This window comes from Apis florea, unplaced genomic scaffold (genome assembly GCF_048593485.1).
Source record: "Apis florea isolate Af1SG1 unplaced genomic scaffold, ASM4859348v1 contig_3036_pilon, whole genome shotgun sequence".
Taxonomy (NCBI): Eukaryota; Metazoa; Arthropoda; class Insecta; order Hymenoptera; family Apidae; genus Apis; species Apis florea.
In genome coordinates this window covers 201,891-223,041 of record NW_028256694.1, presented here as the reverse complement: position 1 = coordinate 223,041, position 21,151 = coordinate 201,891, and the positions used below count along the sequence as shown (strand labels likewise).

The 21,151-nt window shown below is 24.8% G+C and overlaps 3 protein-coding genes across 9 annotated transcripts; 1 reads left to right on the top strand and 2 right to left on the bottom strand.

Moving 5' to 3' along the window:
- Nucleotides 1-1,654: 1,654 nt before the first annotated feature.
- On the bottom strand, nt 1,655-7,122 carry trbd (ubiquitin thioesterase trabid). 2 transcript variants are annotated; one of them, XM_012489231.3, is made up of 8 exons: nt 6,610-7,122; nt 5,083-6,115; nt 4,668-4,949; nt 4,281-4,482; nt 3,896-4,173; nt 3,559-3,788; nt 3,043-3,478; nt 1,655-2,931 (listed from the first exon to the last, which is right to left on the bottom strand). In XM_012489231.3, the coding sequence occupies exons 2-8, from the start codon at nt 5,856-5,858 to the stop codon at nt 2,853-2,855; spliced, it is 2,283 nt and encodes a 760-aa protein (XP_012344685.1). In that variant the 5' UTR covers nt 5,859-6,115; nt 6,610-7,122; the 3' UTR covers nt 1,655-2,852. The 2 variants fall into 2 exon arrangements, with proteins under 2 accessions (XP_012344685.1, XP_012344680.1); XM_012489226.3 differs by having other exon boundaries at nt 6,503-7,079.
- Nucleotides 7,123-7,326: 204 nt separating this feature from the next.
- Nucleotides 7,327-17,684, top strand: LOC100867116 (NADPH-dependent diflavin oxidoreductase 1). Of its 6 annotated transcripts, XM_086908053.1 has the most exons (14): nt 7,338-7,624; nt 7,729-7,934; nt 9,477-9,581; nt 9,708-9,787; nt 12,044-12,158; nt 13,729-13,849; nt 13,924-14,005; nt 14,102-14,241; nt 14,373-14,518; nt 14,694-14,779; nt 14,856-15,002; nt 15,084-15,392; nt 15,465-15,667; nt 15,745-17,684. In XM_086908053.1, the coding sequence occupies exons 5-14, from the start codon at nt 12,062-12,064 to the stop codon at nt 15,878-15,880; spliced, it is 1,467 nt and encodes a 488-aa protein (XP_086764179.1). In that variant the 5' UTR covers nt 7,338-7,624; nt 7,729-7,934; nt 9,477-9,581; nt 9,708-9,787; nt 12,044-12,061; the 3' UTR covers nt 15,881-17,684. The 6 variants fall into 6 exon arrangements, with proteins under 6 accessions (XP_086764177.1, XP_086764176.1, XP_086764179.1 ...); XM_086908051.1 differs by lacking the exon at nt 12,044-12,158 and having other exon boundaries at nt 7,327-7,624; XM_086908050.1 differs by lacking the exon at nt 12,044-12,158 and having other exon boundaries at nt 7,327-7,624; nt 8,106-9,581.
- Nucleotides 17,685-18,410: 726 nt separating this feature from the next.
- On the bottom strand, nt 18,411-20,760 carry Kaz (E3 ubiquitin-protein transferase Katazuke). The gene is made up of 5 exons (XM_003690132.4): nt 20,287-20,760; nt 19,678-20,080; nt 19,289-19,601; nt 18,851-19,160; nt 18,411-18,752 (listed from the first exon to the last, which is right to left on the bottom strand). Exons 1-5 carry the CDS (start codon nt 20,323-20,325, stop codon nt 18,651-18,653), a joined length of 1,167 nt encoding a protein of 388 aa, XP_003690180.3. The 5' UTR covers nt 20,326-20,760; the 3' UTR covers nt 18,411-18,650.
- Nucleotides 20,761-21,151: the final 391 nt, after the last annotated feature.

Genomic DNA, 21,151 nt, shown 5'->3' with positions numbered 1-21,151 from the left:
TCTATATTAATATAGATTTCTATCTGATTTTAATTAAATTCTTAAATCTTTGTATTTTTTTTTTTATATTCTTTTATCACCTGCCGAGAGTTAATTCTGGCAACACGAGCGAGAAACACTTACACGTTAATGGGGGAAAGAAAATACACCACCAGAGCATCATTTTTTTTGTTGATCTTCTTTTTACATTATAATTTCACCACGTGTGACGTCATGTCGCAAAAATATATATATATTTTTTTTCCTTCTATTCAAAACAAATAATAAAATGATCACTTAGTATTATATTCGCATTAACAATAAGAACAGGAAAAAAATAAAAATAAAGAAACAAAACAAAAGAAAAAAAAAATATAACAATAGCAATAAAATCGTTACTTTTTCGACACGACGTTACTTCGTTTCGAAAATTTATCTTCATTTTTTTCTTTTTATCTATTTTTAAATAATAATTTTATTTTAATTTTTTTTTCTTTTTTTTTTCTTTCCTTTTTTTTTTTTTTTTTTTTTTTGGAATTGACTTGTGAAACATGTTTCTATCCGAATAATCTTCGAGCCTTTCGGATAATCTCGCAATAATTAAATCACATGCTTCGCGTGTGATTATGAAAAACGACAGTGCTAAAAAGGACTAGAAACTACATTAGAATTAGTAAAAACGAGACTAAACTTTAAGCGATACCACATGTGTAATAATAACATGTCTTCATTAGAAAGAAACGTTACCATTTCCCTCTTACGATTTTTTGTACTTTTTTGATTAGGGTTCATTATTTGGCCGAGCTAGTTTACCATTAAATCTTTATCCATTCTTGACCTCATATTATAGTATATGTATACATGTGTATATATATATATATATATATATATATATATATATATATATTATGTATTCACACATACCAATTATATAATTGGTACTAAATAGTACCTATTACTACTTATTATTCTGTTTTCATAATCATTTTTTCTTTTTTTATCTCCTTGTTTTATAAAAGTTCTATTATACTGCTATATGTTAATTTATGATGACTATATTGTGTACGATTAAGCCACTCGCACAATGTTGATCGTTATTATTTTTATCTTGTTCCTATTTTTCTTCTTCTTATTTTATACTTTCTTCTTCTTCTTTCACACAGGAAAAAGTACAATTTAATTCGTACTTTATATATGTTTATATATATATATATATATATTGTATATATATATATATGTATATATATCGGAAGCAGCCACGGAAAAAGTACAACGCTGCGCCCTGTCTCTAATTAGAGAAAAGTGTCGTTGTAACTCGACTTCGCATCTCTCTTTTTTACACTAATATTAACACAGCTCAGAATTAACAAGTGATCCAAGGACAATTATAGAATTTTTTTTCAGCCCTTAGGTTAGTACTTATCTTAAAAATCACATGATCCGTACCAGAATCTCTGAGTACTTTCACACGTATGATCAGACAAAAATTGCGACCAATATACATATACTTATACCTTTATAAATTTTCTAATTTACATTTTTTATCGAATATTTCTCCCCTTTTTTATTTTTTATTTTTATTTTTATTCTTTTTTTTTTTTCTTTTCATAATTAACGAACAAAAATCCTTTTGCTCTTAATTTGTTTACCTTCTATATGCGACAACGCTGATGTATTCTGTACAAATTTTTTTTATATCATATTTTATAAAAGCAACCAAAAAACAAGTCCAATATTTTCTATACAGATATTCTGCTTAATTAATTATAATTTAAATATAATTTTTTTCTTTACTCCATAATGAAATCTCTAAATTCAAAACAGTTAATGGTTCAAATCACATTTCTTAACAATGAGGAATAGGAATCTAATCCTATATTTAACGAGACCATAAATTGGACTCAATTTTATTAAAATTGATAATTCATTATACCGAGAAGTAGAAAAGTCTATATATTTTAAACCAACATTATGTTTAACTTGTAGTTCACCAATTCTTAACTTCAAGAAACTCAGAGAAATTACAATGGAATTAATAATATTAAATGATACATTGAATATCGCATTTTTTCCTTTGAATAAAGAAAATAATCTTGTGTTAATTACATGAGTGTTAGAAACTAAAAACTTTGCTTTGGATTTATATTTTTCTAATTTTTATGTTATGAAAAAAAATTTTGGAGAAATGACTTTAACGCTATTGATTCTTATGAAAGTGATATGAAGATGTAAATTCATGAAGATGAAATTGATTCTATTATTATCCGATTTTTATTGATGGATATGAATGTATTCAAATGGAAGATAATATAGATTGATCACTTTACCTTAATCGCCGCATGTTAAAGGAACTCTTATTAATATTAAGATCACAATAGTTTAATAACGTTTTAGTTATAAACATATTGTGAAAATTAATATTATATATCCTCGATAATAATCAATTTATCGAGAAAAAAACTAACTCTAATTAAAACACTATTAACCGTAACAAAATTTCGTTCGTTCACTTACTGCTTTGATACCCAGAATCGCACTTTGGCAACAGAACTACTTATTATGTAGTCTCGTGATTAAGTAACAATAAAATAATATAGCAACTACTCGTAAAAATGAATAAACGTCCGATATAATTAAATATTATGAATCGGTAAGATTTTAGACGTCAATAGTTCAATAACCAATATTAATGTACAAAAATCATTCAAAGATGATACATTGCCAATGAATGTGTGTATCATAACATTCATACACTTTTTTCTGCTATATTCAGAAAACTGTGAATCTCTGAGATCTTGTGTTACAATTAGTTTTGAGAAAATTCTGAAAAAAGTCTTCTCGGCTGAATTTTAATAACTTAATCTTGCACCTTGTTATTCATCCTCTGTATCTCCATCGCTACTGTAATCTTGTAAAACTGCTGGTCTCAAAAAAGGTGCATTATTAGTTTGACTGTAATGATAAAAATAAACAATTTATATATGTATATATATATATATGCAAGTAATCAAAAAAATATTAGTATATTAACATATCTTAGATATATTCATAGATATTACTTACGCGAGTCTTCGATAATGATTTAACCATTCTTCTAGCATTTGTGCTACTAATAATGGTCTCTTGTGTAGTTTTTGTTGCGCAACAAGAATACCACCCTCAGTTCTGCATACATCAAGCCATTCCTTCAAAATAGATTCTTCTCGACCAACTTCTTCCGGACTTAAAAAATGTATTGGTAAAAGTTTATGTTCTCGATCCATTAATGGCATGAATGTAGTTTGCATTTGGATTTGTAGCTGTTGAAGTGGACTATTACCACCACCCAAGCCTACACCACCGTGAGACGAAAGAGGTGGTATTCTAGTTGATGTATATGGTTCGATTGGAACTAAAGCCGTGAAATGACCACGTGTATAACCCAAAGCAATAGGTGATCGAATACAAAATGAAGGTTCCCATAAAAGTGGAAGATAAACACCTTCAAATCTTGCATAACCTATATGAAAATATCTTATTTAATAAAATAATATAATAATTTTTATATATTAAATTATGTTTATCATAATATATACCTACCTATGTCTTCACCCCTAAAACTTTTAACATATTTAACTCCATAAACGATAATAGGTCGTCTCAAAATATGGGCAAGTGCAAATACATGTAATTGTTCTAAAGCACTTCCTGGTTGAGCAGCAGTTGCTAATAAACTTTCCCAATCTTCTTGCCATTGAGTCTCTTCTAACGTAAAATCCAACATTCTAGATGCTTGAGAAGCTTCATATTCTCTCCATCGAGGATAAAAACTAGATTGATAAAATTATGTTGCTATAATTTTATATATATGTATATATATATATATATATATTGTATTTGTAAAACAGTAACCGAAAATACTTTAAGAATTATTTACAATTGACCAGCTTGTTGTAAAGAATCAGCAAGAGCTCTTCTTAAAGCATTATCTCGATCAAAAACACCCCAAGTAGCTTGCATTGCAGAATCTAATAAACAATCTCCAGCAGATCTATTCCAAAGTGCATGTAAGCGACTTCCTAAACGTTCAGTAATTTCTAAAGACCAATTTAATGCTGGTGGTTCTCCTCCACCACCTTCTAATTGCTGTTGAGCTTCTTTATCTAATAATTCTTCCAACATTTGTTCTTGCACTATACTTGGTAAATCTTCAACCTAATAATTTATTTTTCATTTGTAATTTATATAATTTATTAGAAATTAATGTTTTTAACACTAATATATCCCATAATACTCTGAAAAAAGTATTATATCATATTAACCTCAGCGGGCAAAGCAAATGTAGCTATATCAGTGACGAAATAACATGGGAAAGAACCCTTGCGTAACCGGATACTAGTAGTGACGTGTCTGCGTATTTGAGCAGCCAAATCTGGTGCAACATAACTTGGTACTCTTTTTACTCCAGATCCAGAACCTTCAATTTGTGATAATAATGTTGCTAATATATCTTCTCTTTGAAATCTGTTAAAAATATCATAAATTGTATAAAAAACAATTCAAAGATTTTGTCTTTCTTAATAATAATTGATTTATTTTGCTATGTGTAATGTATAAATTGATATATAGCTAAAAAAATATACATATAATTGTATAAAATAAATTAAAATAGCAAAGAAATTCATTGTGAAAAATTACTTCTCACAAACCTAATAGCTAAATGTACTAAAGTATGTCCAACATCAAAAGCACTACTTCTATTTAGAAGCAGAACTTCTGAATGCGTCAATTGACGAGCAGGATCACCGCCACTTGCCAAATAAGCCTCAACAGGAGCATTATCACCTTCCACAATGCCAAGACATGCATTTAACCAGCACCAATCAGTGTGACGCCTTAATTGTTTTAATCTACGCTCATAGTCACAATTATTAGGGGATTGAGGAGTTGATATATTATCATTTCTGCTATCAGGATATCTATGTGAATTCCTATAATATAAAAAAATTTATAATATATTTTTTTCTAATTCTATTAAAATATTCTCATTATTAATTATTAATTATCATATATAGAAATATAAAAAAAGAATTATTATTAAGGAAATATAAAAAATAAATTTACCTTCGTCCTACTGCCAAATTTTCATCTCTTTGGGTTTGATGAATATATGGTGCATGAGGTGGAGAAGGTAAGTTTCGTTGGCTATGATCTCTTTCTGGGCTTGGTAAAATAACACCCATGTTATTGGTTGTTCTATCTCTTCTATCTTTTTCTTTAGGATTACCACACATCACACACTTTGTGGCTTTTGGCCAATTTTCATAAGTACACACAAGACAAGACCATTTCTCAGGATGTAAATTAGCTTGTAAATTATAATATCTTTCTGGATGTAAGTTTATTGGAGGAGGATTTGATCCTGAGTTTGGTGGTGGATCTCCTAGCCTAAGAGGTGCTAGGTGTTCATGCAAATTTGAGGCTATAGAGTGTATTGATTGATTAAGACCCGTAGGTTTTCTATTTCCACACTGAACACAACGTGTGGTATTTTGATAATTAAGATAGGTACACATTGCACATGACCATTTTCCCAATGGAACATTTTGAGAACTAAGATTGAAAGAATCTGTTGGGCTTAAATGAGTTACTGGACCAGATGCAACATTTGATCCAGACCTTTGTGGACTTGGATCTCGTAGGCGATAAATATCCTCCCCTAATAAAGGTTTGGCACCTCTGCACATAGTGCATTTCAATGATGAAGGCCAATTCTCATATGTACAATATTCACATGTCCATTTTGATTCTTGTTCTTCAAGCCTGCTATTCATTTTCTCTATATGGCCCTTTATTATATAAATACTATTGTCTTTAATGCATAGACAATGTGTGTTCATACACTATTTAAAAGTATTTATAAAGCATAAATGTGGTGTCAAAAGTTACATTAAATACTTGTTAAATTGTTATTGCATATAGTAATAAAATTTTTCATATTTTATGTCATAAAATGTGACAAAGATAATTTCCATAAATATTAATGATATTATATACTTGTCATAGAATGAAGTTCATGTCATGTGGTATACATGTTGATCATATGTAAGAAAATAAAAGCTGCCACAATAATGTAAATGTAGACAGCTACCAAAATCTGTAAAAAAAAAAAAAGAAAAGGTTTGACTAATAAAAAATAACATGGTACATACAATATATATATATATATATATATATATATATATATATATATATATATCATTAAACAAAAGTAAATATCAATTTTATTAATGTAAATAATTTTGTACTCTTAACAAAAGATTTACATCCACAAATAACATAAAATAAAAAAATTTATTAAGAGGCAATTTATTTACATAGATAAATATTAATCACATACAAATAATACATATGTAAGAATAATGACAGTGTGCGAAGAGCATGTAAACGTACGTTTCTAAAGAAACGTGATACTGAATTCCTTGACAAGGCTAAACATTTCAAAACGCGGTAAACTGTAACCAAAGTTTAAAATGTGACTGACCTCTGGCCGCTTTTATATCGTGCAAGCGTCGCGTCAAAGAAAAATGTGAACACAATTTTCAAAATAATGCAAAGCTGATACACGTGGTAAATCGGAATTGGGACTACCTGGCAAAAGTCGAGCCTGGTGTCCCGAAAGTTGCTGTCACGCGCGAATAAGCTCCATCGAAGTACTATGCATCGGTCGATTGCTGCGAAAGTGACGAGAGGACAATCGTGGGTCGCAGAAATCACACACTACGGCCAACAGCCCACTTTAATCACATTTAACAATAGAAAAGGTTAAGACACGATCGCGTAGTAAATTTTTCGCGAGGACAAAAGCCCGCGTCTTCTCTCTTTGCGTTAAAATCGAAATAATCTTTTTCTCTACCGACGAAGACCCGAGGCACGTCACTCGTCGAACGGGTGAAACGCGAGCGAAACGAGACGAGAAACCTTTCTCTGCACTCACTCACTCCTCAAAAACAGATGCGCTATCTTTCTCACGGCTGCACTTTGCGCCTCTTTCCTTTCTACGAATCGAACGCAGTCATGATGTTTTCCTACGAACTAGCATGCAAAACTGCGGACTTCGTTGAGAAAATAGGTTTTGACAATCATTCGCAAACAGATGTCAATGCTACCAACATCATTTTATCTATAAAAAATCGACATTTCACACGCAGTTACATCACATAATTCATTCATAAGCAGCTTAATTAGCAATCGTTTATTTCTTTTAAATTAACTTATCCATAAAGATAATTAGAATTCATACATAGATATTTTGGTTATAATATATAATAAATAGTTTTAAACATTTCATATTATGGTTACACTGATAGGATCATGTCAGTTTCCGGTTTTTAAGATGCATTGTAAACTTTTCTCATTTTAATTTTTAACATTTTTATATCGATTTCAAAACATTCAATTACTTTTAATATTTAAAATTATGATAATTTCTTAAAGTTAGATAGTATATTGAATCTTTGATAATTAACGATGATTAAAGTGTACAATATTTATGATAAACCATTTGTTCGCACAATGTATACGGAAAACTATTTTTTATTTATAAATATCTTGGGCCAAGCGCCAAATGGGACTTAGCCTAGACCTATCCTTGACATTTGATTAAGTAAGATTGTTACCATATGTGAAATATGTTTAATGCGGAAAAAAATTTTTTTTATTTTTATAGTTTACATACCCTGTTCACAAAATTTACGTATGTTTCTCCAGATATCGTCTATTGAATGACCAATGACGTCACAGTACATCAGCTGAAAATTGCTAACATGGTGTCTTGAGATATGATAAAATATTCTTTTTCAAAAGATTTACATTAAAGAATTGTTCGCAGTAAACATGAAAATTACAATATTGTATGGTAGTGAGACAGGTACTGCACAAGATGTGGCTGAACAAATTTGGAAAAATGCCAAAAGGTTTTGTTATTGTCCTTCCTCTATTATATATATAGAAATATATTTTGTTTCGCAATTAGAAAGTTTGAATTTGTTAATTATTAGAAAATTTGTTTATTATTCATTTCTTATATTTCATGATTAAAGATAGTAATTGTAATCAGTTTTATTACAAAAATCTGTTTATTTCAGAAAGGGATTAGAAAGTAATATCTTTGCAATGAATGATTATAATATACAAAATCTTGATTCAGAAAAAATAATAGTATTTGTAGTTGCAACAACAGGTCAAGGTGATCCTCCTAATAATATGAGACAATTTTGGAGATTTCTACTACGAAAAAATCTGCCAACCACATTGCTTATTAATTTAAACTATGGAATATTAGGCTTAGGTGACAGTTCCTATCAAAAATTTAATTTTGCAGCAAAAAAATTAAACAAAAGATTAATGCAATTAGGAGCAAAGGAATTAATACCTCTTGGATTAGCAGATGATCAACATGATTTAGGGATAGATGCTGTTGTTGATCCTTGGTTAGAACAAATGTGGATGAAAATTACCAATACATTTAATATTTCTACAACAGATATAATTACAGAGAATAATAAAAGTAACATAATTGAAAGATTTCATATTTCTGAAATAAATAAAAATTCCTTAAATAATGAATATAGTTCAATTCATGATGGAAAAATTTTTATGGAAGAAATATATATAAATAATGAAATTAAAGTGGGTACAATAATTGAAAATATAAGAACTACAGCACAAGATCATTTTCAAGATGTTAGATTAATTAAATTTCAATCAGGTAACATTAATTATCAACCTGGAGATATAGTATATATTAGACCTAAAAATTCTCAGAAACAAATTGAAAGATTTTTTAATATATTCAATGATAATAATGTACAATTAAATCCAGATATATTAATTCAAATATCTGAAAAAGAAATTAAAGTACCTACTGTTTTAAAACAAACTCTAACTCTATATCAAATTGTAGAACAATATTGGGATTTAAGCTTTAAACCACGTAGGTCTACAATGCAACTATTATTTTTTATCAGTGAAAATAAATTAGAAAAGGAAAAGTTATATGAATTTACAACAGCAAATGGCCAAGAAGAGCTTTATAATTATATTAATAGACCAAGAAGAAATATTTTAGAGTTATTTGCAGACTTTCCTCATACAACTAGTAAATTAAATATAAAACTATTATTTGAAATTATGTCTCCCATAAAACCTCGTGCTTTTAGCATAGCTTCAAGTTTAAGAATTGCTAAAAATGAAATTCATCTCTTGGTAGCTGTAGTAAAATATAAGACAAAGTTAGTGGAACCAAGATTTGGATTATGTTCAAATTGGTTAGCAAATTTAGTAAAAAACGATAAAATAATATTTTGGATACAGAAAGGAACATTTAAATTTGAATATCATAAGCCAATGATATTTATTGGTCCTGGAACAGGAATTGCACCATTTCGTTCAGCTCTATTGGATAAATCTGTATTAGATGACAATTTAAGTAATTGCATTCTTTTTTTTGGTTGTAGAAACAAGGAAAAAGATTATCATTGCAAAGATGATTTTGAATATTTATCATTGGAAAAAGGTTTAAATTTATTTTGTGCCTTTTCCAGAGATCAAAAACATAAGATGTAAGTTAATATTTTTATATTTTATAATAAAACAGCGTAAATTGTGTAATTCTTAAATGATTTATATTTATATGAATTATTTACATTGTACATAACTTCTATAATTTTTTTCTATAAATATTTCAGATATGTACAGCACATTATACATGATCAGAAAACACTTTGTTGGGAGTTTCTTAATAAGAATGGTAACATTTATCTAGCAGGTAATTCTAAAAATATGCCAAATTGTGTTCGTGAAGAATTTATTAATTTAGTCAAAGATATGACTAAATCAACTCAAAAAGATGCAGAAAATTTTATTAAACAATTAGAAAATGAAAATCGATATCAAGTTGAAACTTGGGGTTAATAAAAGTATTTAAAAAAAAAAATTCATGATCTCCAATTTAAAAATTATATGTATAGAAATATAATATAACATATTAAAAGTATTTAAAAATAAATATTTATAATTTTATATTTAGACATGAAATGAAAACCATAATATCTCTTATATCTAAATATCAAATATAATCATAAATTATGTTTTTTTATTCGCATAAGCGTAAAAATGTCCAATTTTAAATACAAAAAGTTAATAATTTTTGTAAAAGAAATATGAATCACTCCAAAATATATTAATATATCTAATAATTAATTATTTCATAAATATGAAACATTTATTTGTAAAGTATAAGAAATGTAAGAAATGATTCAAACAAAAATTGAATGATTTCAAAAAGAACATAATCTGGTGTATTTAGTTTTCCTGTAAATAAACATAAAAATCATATGATACATATTTTTTTAAATGTAATTATGATAAATTTTTTTAAAAAGTATGTTTTCAATGATTTAAATATAATATGTTGTTAAAAATATTATTTTAAGCTATATTTTTCTATATATATATATATATATATATACACATAATAATCAAGTTTTGTTTTTAAGTTATAAACAAACAAATTTTTCACATTATATATTATAATATATTTTATTGTAAATGACTGCCTTATAACAGCTATTTTCTTATTTAACTCAACTAACAAAATTAAATAACAACTTATGGAAAGATAGCCTTATTCTAAATCAATAGATTATTATTTAGGTTGTTAATTGAACTTGATAAGAAGCCTATAAGTTTAGTAAACTTTTTTGAAATAGAATTTTAATAAATAAATTAAATCAAAATTAAATAAGAAATCGAATTCCAGTGATTAAAAAAAAAGAATATATTTATATTTATATTTTGAAGAAGAAAAGAATTTATACTCTTTTCTTCTAATTATTTCACATATAAATTCCGCGAAAAACGGAATGTCTGAATAATCTCGCATTTACATATTTCATAAATCTTCTAAACAAATTACTATTACATATTATAATCTGTCTTAATTTCATGTGAGATTGTATGCAAAATATAATGTAATATATCTTCTGATATAATTTTTATGATTATTTTCGTAATAACAAATATTACAAATATTTACAAGAATAGATCATAGAACTTCTTGAATCAAAATCTAATATAATTTTTATTTAAATTAATTAATTTGTTATATCAATACATAATGTGAAAAATATAACTCTTCTATATAACTCTAAGAAAATTAAAATCGATCGCCGAATATGAAAAATATATGAAAAAATTGCTCAAAATGATCTTTAACAAAATATTGCATTATTGAGATTGATCTTTTCGAAAAGTTTATCGTGATTGTATTTAAAAAATATAACTATATAATATATATAATCATCATAAAATCTTTACTGTGTATCTGTAATAATAGTTACAATATCATATATCAATTTCCATAAATTTTATTCTTTTATATAGCGGATCAATTTATGATTATAATTCATATTTATAAATTAAAATATTATGTATATATATTATTTTTTACATATTCCTGTGAGAATATTCAATGATATTTTAATTCAGATACATCAATCAAGAAGCAATAATGGCTTTATTATTAGATATATCAGTTGTGTACATCATAAATTTTTTCTATTTATTAATTTAAATATTAAAGATTGCGCGCGTATCGCAACATCTCGAACTTAGTTCATGAATCTCCGCGCAGTGTGGAGCTCACTTGTCGAACTCTAACCCTATCTTATCTTAACCTATAAAAATAAAACAGAAAGATGGTATGTCTTGCACGTTGGAGAACAGTTCTATTCATAACTGTAAAGCTTTAACTACTGAATATGCAGTAATATTAATACCAATTTGTGAAGTTTTTTATTCTAAAACGAAATCCAAGAAAAATTGGAAGAACTCCACAAATGCAAATTAAATATTTCCTTATAATTCAAGTTTTCTAATAATTATTTGAATTTTGAATAATATCCGTCCGTTTAATAAATCAGAAATAACATTCAGACAAAATAACTATCAAAAATTTATTTCTACAAAAATAATATATAGTGCATTAATTTTTAACATTAAATTATTCTTAATCTGATTTAAGTTTAAAAACTGTGAAAAAATGGCGGGTAGTTATACAAAGAAGGAATTCAGTGTAGGTCCCGAAGAACAAACTTTGTTAAAAGATTCGAATGGAACACGCATCGTACCCGCGAAAGGTATATACTACTTCCTTTCTTAACCATATTTTTTTCTTTATCTTTGAATATCTTTCGAATGTCAATCGTTTCTGTTTCACTCTATTTTAAATGCTAAGAATTCTACTCTTCTTGGAAGTGAGAGTTTTTTTTTTTTTAATTCCATTACAAATATTTTACCAAACCGGTCTCTTAGTAGTGAAGATTCACATAATTCACTTTGAACATCAGTTTTCAAACATTCAGTATTATATTTTGTGAGATATTTTGTGAGATATTCAAATTCATTTTTGAAGAAAATAATTTTTTTTTATATTTATTATGAAATGTTGAGTATTATTTTTACTTATTATGTATTATAATATATAAATTATTAAATTAATATATTTGTGAAATTATTTGATACTAAATCATTTTGCACTTTTTCAAATAATTTAATTATTATTTTAATAATTTAATTTATTTTATCAAGAAATTAATATAAATAATTAATACAATTTATTAATAATATATATTTAAGGTTCATTAAAGATATTTTTCTAAATATACAAAATATTTTAATCTTTTATCAAAATTTATGAAATTTTTTATTATTGTGCAAAAATAATATATTCAAAAAAAATTGAAAAAGATGTGTCTTCTTTTAGAAATCATTTTTATTGTAAATAAATATTTTATATATATATATATATATATATATATATATGATAATATAATGGAATAAAATAATACAAATTTTTATATTAAATAAAAAATTAAAATAGTTTTGTTTATAATATTTCAATACATAATATTACATTTTATTATAATCTTTTAATTGAAAAAAATATTTTTTTGTTATAAAAATAATTTATCTATTAAAATATAAAAAATTAAACACTGTATGCATATTATATGTTTTTTGTTTATGTTTTTATATAAAATATAACATTTGTTAACTAAAATGTATGAGAAATATTAATAAACATATATTTTATTATAAAATAAAATATAAATATTATATAATATATATATTGGGTTATTAAAATTTATTAATAAATTAAAATTATTTAAGATTATTTCATCATTAATATTAATCACTTAACATAAATTTTTCTAATATTATTTGTATTTAATTTATCATTTAGTTTTATAATTCCATAATATTTTTTCTTCTTTTTATATAATACCATAATATTATGTATGTTACACAGGAATATAATTTAAGCAGATATGGAATTCAATATATGAATATCTTTGTCCTCAGGTTACATTAAAACTTCATATAATACTTTTAAAATTCATGTTCCAACTGGTAATTAATGTTTTGTTTTTTTTTTTTACAATATAATATTTATATCATTAAAATAAATGCATATATATTTTTTCCATTCTGTTATATAAATTTAAGATATAAATATATAATATATAATATCAAATCATATAAATGTAATGTATATATCAAATGCTTGTATTATGATCACTAAATTAATAAATTGCTTCAAATTGAAGCATTAGTAAAGTGTTTTTAAGATAGTTCTAAGTACTATTATTCTACTAGCAATAAGATTAAAGATATGTATATGTATAAATCATAATGCTTCTATTATAGGTACTGAGCCTGTACGTCTTTCTCCTGGTTGGGAAGGTACAGGTAGACCTGATGATGAATTAAATTTTAAAGGAGTTACAATGGATCAAGCAGAGCTTGAATTAAATCCTCCCAAAGATAGGTAAATACAATTTCGTATTTTTAATATAATTTATTAAAAATTTTATTTTCATTTGTTTGTTTATATAATTTTAGATTAAATATAATATTCTGCATAATGATACTTCATGGAATTGGAATTTTGATGCCATGGAACATGTTCATAACAGCAAAAAATGTATGCATTATACTCTTTAAAATATATTTTTTTATATTTTTCTTACTAATTTTGTGTAATTTTACACAAGTTATAAATTTTTAATTATTCTTTCAGTATTTTGTTAATTACAAATTATCTAAGGAATATACAGGGATTGAAACAAACTATGCTACAAATTTCCTTTCATATTTAGCATTTGCAGCACAGATACCAAATATACTATTTAATTGGTTAAATGTATTTATACAATTTGGGTGTGTATATTTTGAATAATTCCAATCTAATATCTTATATATATGTTATATACTAAAACTTATTTTTTAGTTTATGATAATTTATAAAAAATTAATATTTAATTGTGAATATAATTTTTTGGTTCTTTTAGTGGCAATTTGACAACACGTATAGTATGGGGTATTTTCATACAAGTTTTAATATTTGTATGTACCGTTATTTTGGCAATGACTGATAGCTCTGATTGGCCAGGTGCCTTTTTCTGGATTACCATGATTTCTGTTATTATATTAAACAGTAAGATAAAATTATTTTTATAGAAATTTCAAAATAAAAGTCAATTATATAATATTTTAAATAAATTATACTTTATTAAAGAATTATTTTAAGGTACATTCATTTTTTACTTTTTTTTACTTTTTCAAATCTATGTTTTTATTTGAATAATCTTTATTTATGAAATATCTTTCAGCTGCTAATGGAATTTACCAAAACTCTGTGTTTGGTATGGTGGCAAAATTACCTACAAAGTACACAGGAGCTGTTATCCTAGGCACGGTAAATATCAACTTGTACAATTTTATGATGAAACATATGATGTAATTATATTCAGATTACTCTATATTATTTTCAGAATATAAGTGGAACATTTACAGCAATAATTAATTTTCTTGCTCAATATATGGCACCAAATGCTCGGACTGCGGCAATATATTATTTTATAACAGCATTGTTTATTCTTCTTGCATGCTTTGATACTTATTTTGCACTTCCAATAAATGTAAGAATTATATTTTTATATTATTACATATTTTATTACAAATTAAGACTAATTTTTTACATAAATTATTATTGATTGTAGAGATTTTACCGGTATTGTGAATTATTGCATCAAAAAGGAATAAATAAAAGACAATTAGAAAATAGTACAAGGGGCAAACATGATACATTACCTTATTGGAAAATATTCAAACAGTGTTTTCCTCAATGTTTCAATACATTTTTTATATTTTTTGTAACTCTTTCTTTGTTTCCATCTGTTCATTCTGATATAATACGTTCGGATCCTAACTTCATAGTTCCGCCAGATTATTATAGCACTGTTATGTGTTTCCTCACATTCAACATTACAGCTCTAATTGGTAGTTCAATTGCATCATTGGTTCAATGGGTGAGTCAATTTATCATAAGATTCATTAAATACTAAATATAACCACTAATTTTTATTATTTTTTTCTCATAGCCTAGTAAGAGGTACTTAATAATCCCAGTTGCATTACGTATTTTGTATATACCATTGTTTTTATTATGTAATTACAAACCAAAAGGTATTTTAAGAACATTACCAGTATATATTAATAATGATTGGATTTATTTTTTAATCGCCATTACAATGGGAATAAGTAGTGGCTACTTTTCTTCTTTATCTATGATGTATTGTCCAAGGTGAGATTTATGAAATAAAAAAAAATTTTTTTTTATTTTTGATATCAAAAATATTAGAGATGGAACTTTTATTTTAGAATGGTAGATTCTCAATACATGGCAACAGCTGGCATGTTTGGGGCAGCATCATTAATTACAGGAATTTTTACTGGAATATTGTTTTCTATGGTCATGCCTATTTTGGTAGCAAATATATCTTTTGAATTATCTTAATGTGTACAAGATTTAATGATAGAATATTAATCCATTTTTGAACATATTCACTTTGAAAAATCAAAAGAATACAAGAAAAAAAAAAACAAAATTAGAGTTCAACATAAAGTACAATTCAATTTTGAATTTACACTATTTATTTTTAATAGATTTTTCAGTATTTGGAAGAATGAAGTTGAAAATAAATCTTATGTCATTATAATATCATTATGATTTCATAAAGTAAAATGTTAATAATTTTTATTTGTTTGATTAATATTTAAAATAATTTTTGTTATAATATTTAAATGGGAAGGGAGGGAAAAATCAGAATATTAAATAGTACCTCAAAAATCGAGTTTATATCATCAAATTTAATATAATCTAATATTTCATAATGAACTGTTTAAAGTTGAAAGCGAAAAATAGAAATCTGTTATTGCACTATTATCATATTAATGATATTAATGTTTAATCACTGCCCCAATGAAACTATTACTACTAAATTGGACCAATAAGCCTTAATAATCATATATTATTAGGTTTTTCATATGAGTTAATTCGAAGCCGCTAAAATAAGCACATAAAAGATCTGTACATTTAACAATTGTTATTTATATAGACCAAATTTATAATAAGACTGTGGTTTATTAACTTTTCGTACTAACAGTATAACAAAACTTAGGACTAAATTATGTCCTATTTAAATGACAAAGATGTTGGAAATGGAAAATCATTTTCTTCTTTGTTAAATGCTCAGTAATGTGCTAATTGTAATAAGTAAGTTAAAAGATTTAGTGTTGTCAAAATACATATATATGCATTTAAAGAGCTCGATAATATCTTTTTTTATCAAGGTACATAATAATACATAAATATTTTGCACAGAATAGTTTTTCATAATTTAATTATTTTATTATATTTCATGAAATTGTACTTTTACTTTGAATAATATAAGAGGTTGTGTTACCTTTAGAAATCTCATAAAATATAAATTTTATATTTTATATGTTTTGATATATTAATTTTATACTACTTTTCTTGGTCAACTTATGATTAATAATTACGAATATTAAAATATAATTGATATTTATGTTTTTAAACATAATCAATTTTAAACAATTAAAAATGTTTTAAACTCAATATATTATTACACAAAATATAAATAATTTGAAAATGTTCTGATTAACATCAGTTTTGGTATATACACTAATTACATATATTATTTTGTATTTTTAATTATTATTCTTTTTTCTTTATTTAAAGATATTTTTATAATATATAATATTTTGAGCTTACTATATTCTTTTATTTAATTAATATGCTGTACATTAAAAAAAAGATTAAGGCAGTGTGTATACTAGCACAAAATTGCATGTTTAATAAGCTCAATAAGATTTCATATAACATTTATATCGTATATTTACAAAATATATATTTATATATGTATATATTCTATACTTATATAATATATATATATTTAAATTTTATCTTAATTTTATAAAATGCTGTTTTATAAAATTGTTTTACATTAAATGAAAAATGTATTTTCATTATTTTGTTATTGATGTATACTATTTTATTGTTATATTATTATTAAATATAACAAATTCGAAATTATATTAACAAATAATAAAATTTAAAATTATTCTCATATTAATTCATATGTACATATATGTACATGTGATATTTTCATTATAAAAAGCAAAAAGTATACATCATTAAATTTTTGTTGATGAACTTACTAAGATTTGTAAATATTATCTAAGTACTTCCACATGTAATAACATGTGACAATTACAAATCTCAGCACTTCTATTATGTATACTATCTTCTAAGCCTTATAGTTTTACTATTTATAATACTGTTTATTCTATTTCTATTAATTCACATATATAAAACTAATATTTCTATACATTTTCAATTTATGCTCTGAATTGATTATCAAAATCACATATTTATAAACAAATCTTTATAAAGAAAAACCTTAAATTACCTCAAATATTGCACCCCAAATTGACCACAAAATTTATTCTAAAACCTAGAATCCGAATTCCTAGAAGGACAATCTTCTACATGAAGCAATTCAGACAATAAATTATAAAATTCAGTAAAACCAATGAATGAAAGATCATTGAATTTAAAGCTGATAGAGCATAGAAAGGATATTTTTATATTGATTCACTTATATAAACATGTTTCATCTAAAATTGCTTAATGCATATCATTAGATAGATTAGGCTTTCTTCATTAAGATATACAATTATTATATTGAAAGAATATTTAAATGACGATACATCTGTTTTTATATAAAAATGAAAGAAAAAATTATATAACAAAGTAGGAATCAGATTTACACTAATGTTAATATAAATTTCACATTATGTTAAAATGTTTGGGCATGCAAAGTATAAATATAAATATAAATCATTGTAATATACTTACAAAGTTTATGGTTATAAAATATGTCTTGAAACATAGATTTATGGAATTGTTTTAATTGTTCAATTTATTGTAGAGATAATGTTAAATAAATGAATAAGGACAAAAATCTGATTTTATGTTTAATATCCAACTACATTATAATAATAATTTGTATATCTTTTTATATCGAAAAACTAGAACGTTTTCCACACATTATTCATTTGTATCACATTTTATTCTAGTAGATGATCATAAAGAAAATTTGCAAAAAAATATTTCCTTAAAAATAGAAGTTATTTCTTTTGTTAATATTGGTACATAGTATGAAACGCAGATATAATACAAATTATGTTTGAGTCAATAATTATTACATAACATACACTTTTTCTATTTTTTTGTATGGAAACACTTCTTTGGTTTTTGGACAAATTACAGTACCATTATTTTCTTGAGCCATCTTTTCCAATGCCTAAAATAAAATATTATGAATTAATTTAATAAATAATATATAATAATAAATAAATAGTAATATAATAATTATATATTATAAAATACAAATTTATTTACTTGTTCTCCATATACATATCCATTTGGCATCATCATTGGTTGATTATATTCATTTAATGGTTTTCCACTAATACTGCAAACAAGTCTTGACTGTGAACAATGAGCAAAAGGCAATGGAACTGCTAACTCATTGAGAGCTTCATTGCACACTGGACAATTTGGATTTCTGCCTTCTTTATTTGCACTATAACATTGAGGTGTTTTTAATGCTGATAGACCTGCTTGTAATGCTACTGTAAAAACACTTTGACTTGCTAATTGAAAAAGTCTATAATTTTCATGTCTGAACTGCTCAATTAATCTATCCCATCTGTAAATATTATATATTAATAATATATTATATATTAATAATATAACAATAATAAATATAAAAGTTTAAATTTGAACAATAAATAATTTAATAAGAATTAAAAAAATAATTTAATAAAAAATCTTTACCTTTTTTCATCTAGCAAATCTTTATATGGACTAAGAGATGTATTAGCTGGAAATGCTAATTGTCCCATACAACATTGAATTTCTTGCAACTGGTAATCATCATAATTTGTAAAACATTTTCTAGCATGTTTGACAGCATCAAGCCTTCTATCTTGTCTTACTAATTCTATGAACTCTTGTACACGTAAATTAAATTCCATAGTACTTCCTAATTTTCTTAACTTAGATCGATTGTCATAGCACCATCCAACACATCTTGCAGTTTCATGATTTGCTAAAGATGCTTCAACTTCTCTTGATACCATAAAAACATCTAAAAATATGAAGTAAAATAAATAATATCATTTATATTCTGATAATCAGATAAATAATATTAATAATTAACATACCTATATTTGTTAAATCTCTAAGTTCACTACTATCTGCCAATTTAGTTGCAGTTGTATAATAACCTTTACGAAGGAAATATTCTATTAACATTCTATCAAGTCTTTGTCGCCGCCATTGATTCACAACACTTGGTGCAGTATTAGCATGTTCTTTTAAATGTTCTAGTCGTCTTTTGCAAACCATTCCTGCTTGTAACTCTTCTGCAATAGATTCTTGTGCTTTTCTTTTTAGAGTTTGAAGTTTCTCTACAACTCCTCCTAATAATATGCTCATTTCCCCAGCAGGAACAGATGTTTTATTATCTTTCATTAATTCATTAGCTGCTGTTTGTACATATGAAGCTTCTCTATCTATGACTTTTTGAGCTAAACGAAATTTTTTATTAAGTAATTCGTAAGGAACCTAAAAATACAATATTATATTGTTATATTATTTTTCAATTTAAATAATAATAAAGTTTTTATATATTTAGAAATAATAGAAATTAAAATAAAAATTAGATTTAAAATTAGCTTTAAATAATATAAATAATTTATAAAGATTTGTCAACGTTTCATTAAGGATTTAAAAAAATTTAATAGTAAAATAAATATCAAAATATTAAGTACCTTTAATGTTGGATATTCGAGACTTTTAACGTCTGACATATTGGTTATACTCAAACTACGCGTAAAGTTGTAGTTAAAAATCCAAAGAAACTTATGTTTATTGTGTCACAACTAAAATATTTTATTATTATGTATCATAATTGTGTATCTCTTTTTATACAAAACACAAAACTAAAAAACAAATATACAATAATGAACACAACAACTTTGACACAAAACTGTCTTCAAGAATCGTGGAATCTCTTGCAGTATTTTAACAAAGATAATTATCATTTTGTTTATGCATGATAAAAACGTTAGTAATATAATGTTACAGTAGATGGCTCTATCAACGATAGAAATAAGGGATGATCCTCAGATTAAATCATATGATGTATTCATTATCAATTAAAAAATATTTTTATTTGTATAAAAATAATATTTATTTTACGATTATTTATAGCAGTAAAAAAAATTAAAACATATGTAATATCAGAACAATCACATATTTGTCCTTATATCAATAATTTTATTTAACATATGTCTTATATCTTAATCATGTCAATGATTCTTGACGTTCTTGATTGGCCACTGGAGTAAATTAATTTTTGATTTTGACCAATCAGAAAATTTGAGTATATAAGCTGAGTTTAACACAATTGAAAGAAAGTGCTTATAACGTATGCGTGATTGAATATTTTGGAAATGTGATGTGCAATTCTTTCTTTGCAAATTTAACAAAACTTTAAATTATATAAAGAATAAGTGAGTTTTTAAATAATTTTTCATTATAATCTTTAAGATTATAAAATTTCACGTAAATAATATCTAACTTTAAATATTCTAACTTTAAACGTGTGAATTTCTCATAAAAAAAATTTATTTT

Excerpts from the sequence above, each read along its gene's own strand:
- trbd (XM_012489231.3), bottom strand. The coding sequence starts at position 5,858 with ATGAACACACATTGTCTATGCATTAAAGACAATAGTATTTATATAATA. Across the intron at positions 4,174-4,280 it reads CATTTGCTTTGCCCGCTGAG|GTTGAAGATTTACCAAGTAT; the intron begins GTTAATATGATA and ends ATAAATTATTAG. Across the intron at positions 3,789-3,895 it reads TTACAACAAGCTGGTCAATT|TTTTTATCCTCGATGGAGAG; the intron begins GTAAATAATTCT and ends TTATCAATCTAG.
- LOC100867116 (XM_086908050.1), top strand. The coding sequence starts at position 7,855 with ATGAAAATTACAATATTGTATGGTAGTGAGACAGGTACTGCACAAGAT. Across the intron at positions 7,935-8,105 it reads ATTTGGAAAAATGCCAAAAG|AAAGGGATTAGAAAGTAATA; the intron begins GTTTTGTTATTG and ends TGTTTATTTCAG. Across the intron at positions 9,788-13,728 it reads TGGTAACATTTATCTAGCAG|GTACTGAGCCTGTACGTCTT; the intron begins GTAATTCTAAAA and ends CTTCTATTATAG.
- Kaz (XM_003690132.4), bottom strand. The coding sequence starts at position 20,325 with ATGTCAGACGTTAAAAGTCTCGAATATCCAACATTAAAG. Across the intron at positions 20,081-20,286 it reads TCGAATATCCAACATTAAAG|GTTCCTTACGAATTACTTAA; the intron begins GTACTTAATATT and ends TTGTATTTTTAG. Across the intron at positions 19,602-19,677 it reads TAGAGATTTAACAAATATAG|ATGTTTTTATGGTATCAAGA; the intron begins GTATGTTAATTA and ends TCATATTTTTAG.